The sequence below is a fragment of the Cucumis melo genome, chromosome 1 (genome assembly GCF_025177605.1).
Source record: "Cucumis melo cultivar AY chromosome 1, USDA_Cmelo_AY_1.0, whole genome shotgun sequence".
Taxonomy (NCBI): domain Eukaryota; kingdom Viridiplantae; phylum Streptophyta; class Magnoliopsida; order Cucurbitales; family Cucurbitaceae; genus Cucumis; species Cucumis melo.
Window position 1 is genome coordinate 31,317,699 of NC_066857.1, and position 9,833 is coordinate 31,327,531.

Genomic DNA, 9,833 nt, shown 5'->3' on the forward strand with positions numbered 1-9,833 from the left:
TTGAAATCAGCTCTGGTGCCAATGAATGTGTCCGAGATTAGAGCTAAAGAATGTGCTTCGTTTTGGGGTATATCCTGCCATTCTCTCCCCCTCTCCTACTTGGGAGTTCCTCTTGGTGGCAACCCAAAATCCAGACTTTTTTGGAGCAATGTTGAAGAGAAGATCCAAAAAAAGCTCAATAATTGGAAATATGCTCAGATATCAAAAGGAGGAAGACTCACTTTAATAAAGTCTACCCTTAGCAGTCTTCCTATATATCAACTATCTGTTTTCCAAGCTCCTTCCTTGACGTGCAAAAACATTGAAAAATTCTTGAGAAATTTCCTTTGGAAAGGTAATAAAAAATCAGAAGGGTCTCACTTAATCAACTGGACTAAAGTCACTAAATCTAAAGAGGAGGGTGGTCTGGGTATCTCAAGGCTTCATGTGACTAATAAAGCCCTCTTAACTAAGTGGCTCTGGCGTTATCTCTCGAAACCTAATGCCCTTTGGAGGAGACTGATTCAATGCAAATATAAAGGCAAATATCCACGAGATATTCCATCAAACATCTCTTCTAGCACTTCTAAAGCCCCATGGAGATCTATCATTGACAACATTGATTGGTTCAAAAGTAACCAAAGTTGGGATCTAAATAATGGAGATCAAATCTCCTTCTGGTACTCTAATTGGTCTCTAGAAGGTCGTCTCTTAACTGCCTATCCGAGACTTTTTGCTCTTTCGCTTGACAAAGAAATCTCAGTTAAAGATGCGTGGAACACACTCGATAACCAATGGAACATAAGTTTCAGAAGAGAGCTGAACGATAGAGAAAGAAGCAAATGGGCAAAAATTTTAGAGATTCTCCCTACTCCGAGGTATAATAGAGGATCAAGCAAGCCTACCTGGACCCCAGACAGCAATAACTCTTTTTCCATTGCATCTGCAAAAGTCTTGATCTCTCGGCAGCTGGATCAATCTCCAGGGGACCCTCGATCAAAACTTCTTGAGATTATATGGAAGTCCACCATTCCAATGAAGATCAAATTTTTCATGTGGTGCCTGATACAAAGAAGAATAAATACGATGGAGGTTGTTCAGCAAAGAATGCCCAATATTCCCCTCAACCCAACTGGTGTGTACTCTGTAAGAAGGATAGTGAATCAGGAACCCACCTCTTTCTTCGTTGCGAAGCTGTGAAACCATTATGGTCCTTTCTCCAGAATTCTTTCAATTTGGTTCTCAGCACCGACGATCTGGAGGATGTGTTCTCCTTCTTCCGGTCCCTAAATTGCTCCAGCCCGAAACACAAGGTTGTTTTTTGTGGAATCATAGCCTTATTTTGGGAAATTTGGTGTGAAAGGAATCTTAGAATTTTTGGAACCCCTAGCTCTCATAAAACAGCTGCCAATATGTGGGAGGATTGTAAAATCCTTATAGGCAATTGGTGCAGTAGGGACTCTTACTTTAAAAATTATTCGGCTGCTACAATTGCTTTAAATCTTAGCAACTTCTGTAATTAACTCTTGGGCTTTTCTCTAGCCCCTCATAAATAAATTTTTGTGTCTAGTGTGGTCTTAGGTTCATCCCTAAGTCCTATCTAGCGGTTTCCTTTAAAAAAAAAAAAAAACTATTTGAGTTGAGTTCTTATATTATAAGGTTGTTCAAATTGATCAATTCTTTGAGTCTTATTGTTAAACGTTGTTCTTTGATCCAATACAAATTTCTTAGCATGGTATCAAAGCTGCTTTAATTCCATATTTCAATATCACAAAAAATAACAACATCCAAATTTCAAACGTAAAACCAAGGGCTAAATAAACTCATGTGCTGGATGAGACAAATAACCATTTGATCAATCAATAGCACTTATCAAATAAACGTAGGAGTGGAGAGAATTGAACTCAAGATCTCTTGTTCACAGGTTCATACAAGTGTCAATTGAACTAAGCTCATGTTAAATAACACTTATTTAAGGTTCACAATAAAAAAAACAAAAAAGAAAGAAGATTGAATTATGGTTGAAAGATAATTTCAAACCAACACAATACCTTCCGCCATAATAATAGCTTTCCCTCGCAACAAAACCCTTTGTTTCTGGTCATCCAGATGGACGTGCAATACTCCACTTCTAGGTGATGCCTAACCAAAAAAAATTCAAACAACCCGATTGCTCAAATTATAGATTGAATTGAATTGAGCTATGTTAAGTTTGTTTGAGTTTGGTCGGCTCTAAGTTCTAATGTTAGTTTGAATTGAATCATTTTAAGTCTATTTCATTCGATATATATACATATATATATATTATATAGATATTACATATATGTATACATATATATACATATATGTATACATATATATATATATATATATATATATATATAGCTTCCTTCATACTTTTCCCTCCTCAATGCTTTGAAAACTACTTTGAAGTCCTCAAGAGTACTTTTTCATAGTATATAAAGACTGTTCATCAGTTATAATTTTGATTTAATGTTTGAAAATAAGTAACAGATAAGGGTATCCATGAGCATGTTGGAAAATAAGTTGATAGGTAGGAGAGAGAGTACCATATAAGCAACAAAATCAGATTTGCCCAACTTTTTGGCCCAGAAGACTGGCAAGGCACAATGTGCACTACCACATACAGGATCCTGAATATGCAACAAATATTTAAGAAATATCCTAAATCAACTCTTAATATATAATGTTTAGAAACTGAACTTCTTGGAAGAACATTATCATTATTAACATTTGAAATTTGTGAACCATCTGATCACTAAAGTTTAGGGACAAAAAAAAAAAGAAAAGAAAAAAAAAACCAAATAACTAATAAACATGGAGGGTTTTGGTCGTGCAAGCTAATGCCATGTCTTAGGCTTCACCTCAAGCATATACGACACACTTAATAGAAGATTGAGATTGTGTACCTCGTCGATCCCTAATTTGGGGGCGAAGTGTCGAGTATAAAAGTCAAAATTCGACTCAGCAGGGGCTACTCCAGTTATGATTAACCCAGCTCCAGGACACTTTCGTATCTCGTCATAATTAGGTTGAAAATCTACTACATCTTTTTCCGATGGAAGAACAACCTGCAAAATGTGGGTTTAGAGCAGTGCCACCTCAATATATATATATTTTCTTGTATTTTAAGATTGTTCTCTCCTCTCTTCTTTGACATTACGCTTTATTTCTTTTGCTTTTTTCTTTTATATTCTCGAGTATCCGAGCTAGCTTAAACACTTCTGGCTAATCTGATGTGAAAAACATGTACTGAACTCATGACCTACTTAATTGTTACTTTATTTCTCCTGTTTTTCTCACCAGAGACTAAACCATGGATGGTTTACGCTTTCTTTGTTCTTCAATCTTATAAGTATATAAGTAGGGGTGTGAACAAAACATTAAAGATAAACAAGGGCTTACTTACCAAGAGTCTATTGGGATTCATGTTACACATCTTAATGTCAACTATAGAAGCAACATTCAAAGCTTTGGAGATTGAAGAAACAACAACAGCAGAATCGAGTTCAACAGTAGAAAAAACTGGGAAGTCCAATTCAATGAAGTAACTGTCTTGTGATTCACCATTACTAATAACATTTGAATTAACCTCAAGAAGATTGACATGATCTGGAAACTTTTTAGCAGTTAGAATTTCTGAAAGTGTGGAAAACTCAATGATGTTTGAATTTACCAAACCAGTTGAGAAAAGTACGTGTGCAGCTGCCAATGTTGCATGACCACAAAGCTCTATCTGTAAAAAAAAGTTATCTTAATCAGAAACCACAAGATTTACATCAACCACAATGTTATGTTACACTTCATTTAGTTGCGAATACAAGTAGGGAAAGTGTTCACGAAGGAGGACTTTCTATACCATTGAAAACATATAATTTTAAGGGTAGAAGGAATGATCATATGATTAAGAGTAGAACAAATAAAGAAGCTAAGAGCCTTTTGATAACAGTTATTACTAATAGTTTCCATTTTATTTTATTTTATTCTATTTCTATTATTTCTTAAAATTTGGTTAATCGGCAGAGAGACATTCTATATTCACTTTTAGACTAAAGGTCTCGGGTTCCATTTCCAACTTTGATGATTTTTAATCTTTTGATAAAACTCATTACAAAAATATATTGATTTTTCTATGAAGCGTGAATATTTTGTTAAATCTTCTATTTTTTACAATTTTTCTTTTATTATTTCTGAGTTTACTTCGTTTTTTTTCTTTCTTATTAATCTTTCATATATATTGTAACGCCCCGAATTTTCGAGGTAAACTTTTAACGTTTTGCGTAAATTTTTCGAAAATTTTAAATTTTTGAGTAATTTCTGAAATTCCTAAATTAATATTTGTAAATTTATATAATAATAATATAATATTAATTATATTATTATTATTATTATTTATTTTAATCTTTATATATAATTTAATATTAATATTATTATTATTATTATTATTATTAGTATTATTATTATTATTATTATTATTTATAATTATTATAAGTTAATATATATATATATATAATAATTTTTTTTTAAAATAAACCCTAAGGCGCGCGCGAGACACCCCCCTTTTTTTCATCCATTTACGTTTTCTCTTCCTTGCGCCGCCGCCCCTGCCTTCTCTTTCGATTTCTCCTTCTTCTTCTTCTTCTTCCTTCATCGTCCGCCGCCGCTGTTTTCTTTTCTTTTACCTTCCGTTTGCGTGCGTCCCCATCTCTCCGTCTCTGTCCTCTGTCCCCGTCTCCATCTCCGTCGGCGTTCTTAGCTTCACCGTTCGTTCGCCGCAGCCACCATTCGCGCGTTGCGCCGTCTGCCGTCCATCTACAGCCGACGTCTCCCTCTCTCTTCGTTTCTGCCACCGCCGGCGGCCTCTCCCTTCTCATCTCGTGTTCCCGACGCAGACAGAACACCGACGCCGTCGTTGCCGGAATGAGGAAGGAATACACCGAGCCGCGGAGTGAAGCCGACCTGAGCCACGAATCCGAGTTGAGTCGAACCGCGAGCCGAGCCGAAAACCGAGCCGAGGACCGAGTCGAGCCGAGCCGAGGACCGAGCCGAGCCGTAAACTGATCCAAGCCGAGCCAAGCTGCGAGCTGGCCAACCCAAGCCACGAGCCAAGCCGAGCCGAGCCGAACACCTCCAAGCCAAGCCGAGCTCCCTGTTCACCGAGCCACCTAAGCCTTCCTCCCTCCACTTCGGGTCACGGTGAGTCTTCGGTAAGGATTATTTTGATGAACTTCCTAATGTTGCTACGTCCGATTCGAATTTGAATATTGGAATAAGATTTGGTCCCACCTTTTCTCCCTTGAAGGTATTAAGGAGTTGACGTTTAAGTTCTCAGGTTCCGCGGCAGGCTTGTTTGGAGATAGCTTTCCTTTCCTTGGGTAAGTCAACAGATGTTGCTTAGGACCATTTAAAATGACTTCTACTAGTATCATCGATTAAAACCTTCGTGTTTTCGTTTAGGTGGATCCGTTGAGCGTGGATTCGATCGAGGGGCATAACCAAGTTTCAGGTAAGGGTTTTCCTACTACTGGACCTCGGAGCGAGGCTGGAAACGTAGTAATCCACAGGGGATTACACGTTAGTAACTGTACCGAATAAATATATGTGTGTTTGACTTTTAAGCATTTTTATTATACTCTTGTCTGATGTAAAGGTAACGCGACCGCTAGTTGTAGCTTGTGTGCTATCGGGTATAAGGAGTTACTTGCTAGTAGGCCCCGATGCTGGATGTTCGGTATAGTGTGGTTATGTTAATGGGCTACGTTGTAGATTGGAATAGTATGTCGATGGACCCTGAAGTTACGGTTAAGTACGTGGTAGTCATTGGTCTGGACATTGATCATGGAGTTTGGACGGGGAAGGACAGTGAGTCCGAGTTTGATTTGATTAGTTGATTGGGTCTAGGGGTTACCATAATGGTGTGCGAATTGGAAACGCGTATAGCAACTGAGGGTGTAGTTGTTTAAACCTATACTATCTGACTGGCAAAGCCTATGGCGAAACTGTAATATGAGTGTTGATGGAGTATGACTGTGGTAGACGGTTTAGTATGGACTGAGGGGAACGGTTAGCTTCATCTATGGGGTAGTGTACCTTACGGACATGTGCATCCTGCGGGAGCACTAGACTGATATGTGCATCCTTCGGGAGCACTAGACTAATAGGTGTATCCTTCGGGATCACGAGACTGATATGTGCGTTCTACGGAACCACTAGACTGTTATGTAGGGCACCCTTGAATAGGAAGTTAACTGTTGATCCCTAACGGGCCCAGTAGTGGGTCCCTTACTGGGTATGTTTATACTCACCCTTTTCTCTTCTTAAACTTTTCAGGTAAGGGCACAGCTAGGGGCAGACCGACGAGAGGCAGGAAGGATGCGTGAAGGCCATATGGACGCGTCTGATTTTCTTATTGCTTCCGCTGATGTATTTTGTTAGAATAGTTGGTTTTGTGATTTTGAGTTGATGACCCGAGTTTTTATTTGAAACTTTTGTGACCGTGATTTAAAATAGGGCCCGATACCGTTTTTGTAATATTTCTAACGTTTTAAGAAATCGTAACCGGTCCGTTATGAATTTTGTTTTGTGTGGTCGAGTCTTAGTACTGAGTAGTGACCTCAGCTTAGTCCGGAAAGTTTGGGTCGTTACATATATGTTTAATATTTTTTAATTTGTTTTTTTTCTCTTAATTTTTCATAATTATATGTTAAATTAATTTTAAATTTTAACAACATATGATTAATTTAAAAAATTATGTATTATAGTTTTTTAAAAAAATGGGTCAGTAGGTGCACCCGAGAATTTCCGGTAGGTAGACACCCCCTTAGCACCTGGGCATCTCCAGTAGTGCTTAATATTTCGCTACTGTTGCTGAGGTAAAGCTTCGTGCCCATGCAACATTGGCAACTGCACACATACTTTTCTCAATTATTAGTAAAAAGCATGTGTGCTTGACACGTATAATGCGTAGCTTTAGATTATAGTAAACATTGCATGTATATGTTTAGATTGTGCTAAGTTTAAAGATACGAAATTCAAAATATAACATAATTTAATGTACATGGGAAAAAGTTAGAATAAGTAGATTTAAATGTAAGATTTGCATATATAAAAAAAAATGATTTCTTCATAATCAATAATTTTTTTTATAAATTGAATGTAATTTACTGTCACCTATGGACTTGATCCAAACTTTTGTTGTTTTCACTAAAATTCCTCTTGATGGTGCAACATAAAGTTGTTCATGAGAAAACACGTTTTTCAAGAATATATATTCAACATTAAGAATTGTTTGCCCTTGTGCTTTGTTAATTATCATTGCAAAACATGAATGAATGGAGAATTGTTTTCTCCTGAACTTGAATGGATATTCATTGTCATTTGGTGGGTTTAATGGTATTCAAGGAAGAAACACTTGTTTTACTGCCTGATCACCCATTGTTATTTTAGAATGTATAATATTTTTGCTAAATGATCAGCATACCAATTTTGTCCGATTACACAATCTATTGGATTGATCCAAATTTCTCAATAACAACGTTGGTAGAAAAAAAAAAATCAAAGAAGCATTTTATAAAGTATTTTTCAACTTTCAAGTCTTTAAATTTGTATTGTTAATTAGAATTAATAAGATATTTAATTTGTAACTGATTTATAAAATGTAAATGAAAAACTATTTGCATTCCAACTCTTCACATCCTATGCTTTAATTTCACTAAACTTAAGTATGTAGATGAAAAACCATTTGTATTCAATTTTTTACATTGTACATACTTTAATTCCGCTAAACTTAAGTATAATAAATTCAAAAAGTAGTGGAAGAGGGGTGTGTCTTTTATAGTTATAAAAAAAATAAAAATAAATTTACCATAAAACCAAAGAGTGGTTTGGAACATATAACTAAACTCAAGGATATAATGGAGAGAAAAAAGTTTCTCCACATCGAGATTTTTATATATAGTATAGATATAGATATAGATAGATTATATTATAGTCATTAGATTTATGTGTATTTTATAATATTTTTTTCACATTTTAATGAAGTCTATATATTTTTTACTTTTTACATAATTAAATTATAGTTTAAACTAAAAAAAAAAAGTGAGCGAAAATGTCAAGAAAAATAACACAAGAAACAAGAAACAAAAAATAATTGTCAAACAATTTTTTGTTTATGTTCCCTTTTTTTAAGAAACGGTAACAAAATAATTATCAAACATAGTCATATTTCTTGTTCTAAAAAAACAAGGAACGAGAAACAAAAAACAAGGAAAAAACAAAAAACAGGAAACAAAAACAGAAAACATGAAAACGAAAAAAGAAACGAGAAATAGAAAAAAGAAATCAAAAAAGGAAAAAGAAAAAAGGAAATAAGAAACAGGAAACAGGAAACGGGAAACAGAAAACAAGAAACATGAAACATAAAACAAAAAACGAGAAAATTAAAATAAGAAACGGGAAACATGAAACATGAAATTAAATAGGAAAAAGGTAAAAGGAAGCAGTAATAGTTATTAAACATAGTATCATTGCTTATTCTAAAAAAAGAAGAAACATGTAACGAGAAACACAAAACAGGAAATAGTAACAAAAAATAGGAAACAAAAAAAAGGGACATGAAACATGAATAGTTATCAACGTAGTTTTGTTTCTTGTTCTAAAACAAGAAGAAATGGGAAATGACAACCAGGAATATTTATCGAACATAATCTCGTTTCTTGTTCTAAAAAAACAACAAACAACAAGAAACGAGGAACAATAATCAAGAATATTTATAATAAAACATAGTCTCGTTCTTTTTTTTTAAAAAAAAAAGAAACAAAAAATAGAAAAAAGAAAAATAATTATCAAATATAGTTCACACTTTTAGAAAAAATAAAGAAACTAGTAAACGATTGAATGAATGTTCAATCAACTCAATCAAAACCAACCCACCATTTGTAAAAATGGCGATTAAACCGTAGGATGTTTGGTTCGGAACTTTAATCAAACAAAAACAGACCATTCAATTCATTCAAAACAATAATCAAATTGATCAGTAAAAGAGAAAAGCCTCAGCTTCAGGATTGAACCATCTGAGGCTAAACTTGGGCGGACTGATCGAATGATCATCTTCTTCTTCTTCTTCTTCTTCGTCTTCGTTTATGGGAATCAAATAACAGGTCAGGCAAATATTGAACTCAGCCGCTAAATTTTTCAGCCATTTCTCATCCCTTTCTTCCTCTAATAAACAAATAGCCGCTGGATTTCCCTTGAATGCCGTGTCAGTGAATGCATCCACCTGTTTAGATTCATTTACAAAAATCAAAATTAATCAGAATATATACTTCTCAAAATTTCTAAACCAAAATATCCGAATATAAGATAGGCAAAAGAGATTGATTAGGTTAAAGTAAAATACCACGAAATACTTCACTGGTTTCCTAGCCATTGTTGAGAAACAAACACAAGAACTGTGATCAGAGTCGTCCTTTCTGTCAAGAAGAAGAAGGGCCAACTCCCTCTAATTTACAAAATAGTTGTTTTTTATTCCACTTTTATGAATAGGTTTTTTGTTCCACTTTTATTAAAGAGTTGTGTTTTCAATTCCATTGGTCAAAAGGTGTTGAATGAAGAGTTTGGAATAAATTAAAGATTATACTTTAATATTTGTATCTGTTAGTAAAACGGAAGACGTATTAAGTGAAATAATTAGGTGGAGTCTAGGTTACACATATTTAGTTGGTGCTCTTTACCATACAACGAAATATTTAAAAGAATTATTTTTTAAATGATGGGGGGAGAGATGGTGAGAAATGGCTAGGCAGCTATTGATAAATAAAAAAATATAAATGGTT

The 9,833-nt window shown here is 34.8% G+C and overlaps 1 protein-coding gene across 2 annotated transcripts; it reads right to left on the reverse strand.

Annotated features, from left to right (window-relative positions):
- Window positions 1–1,829: 1,829 nt before the first annotated feature.
- On the reverse strand, window positions 1,830–9,603 carry LOC103492687 (uncharacterized). 2 transcript variants are annotated; one of them, XM_051086748.1, is made up of 6 exons: window positions 9,398–9,536; window positions 9,050–9,277; window positions 3,410–3,736; window positions 2,910–3,071; window positions 2,550–2,633; window positions 1,878–2,121 (listed from the first exon to the last, which is right to left on the reverse strand). In XM_051086748.1, the coding sequence occupies exons 1-6, from the start codon at window positions 9,425–9,427 to the stop codon at window positions 2,014–2,016; spliced, it is 939 nt and encodes a 312-aa protein (XP_050942705.1). In that variant the 5' UTR covers window positions 9,428–9,536; the 3' UTR covers window positions 1,878–2,013. The 2 variants fall into 2 exon arrangements, with proteins under 2 accessions (XP_050942697.1, XP_050942705.1); XM_051086740.1 differs by lacking the exon at window positions 2,910–3,071 and having other exon boundaries at window positions 1,830–2,121; window positions 9,398–9,603.
- Window positions 9,604–9,833: the final 230 nt, after the last annotated feature.

What these genes read in the sequence shown, in the direction of transcription:
- LOC103492687 (XM_051086748.1), bottom strand. Translation starts at nt 9,427, where the DNA reads ATGGCTAGGAAACCAGTGAAGTATTTCGTG. An exon ending in AACCAGTGAAGTATTTCGTG is followed by an intron (nt 9,278 to 9,397) that starts GTATTTTACTTT and finishes GAATCTAAACAG; the next exon opens with GTGGATGCATTCACTGACAC. An exon ending in TGAATCCCAATAGACTCTTG is followed by an intron (nt 3,072 to 3,409) that starts GTAAGTAAGCCC and finishes CACATTTTGCAG; the next exon opens with GTTGTTCTTCCATCGGAAAA.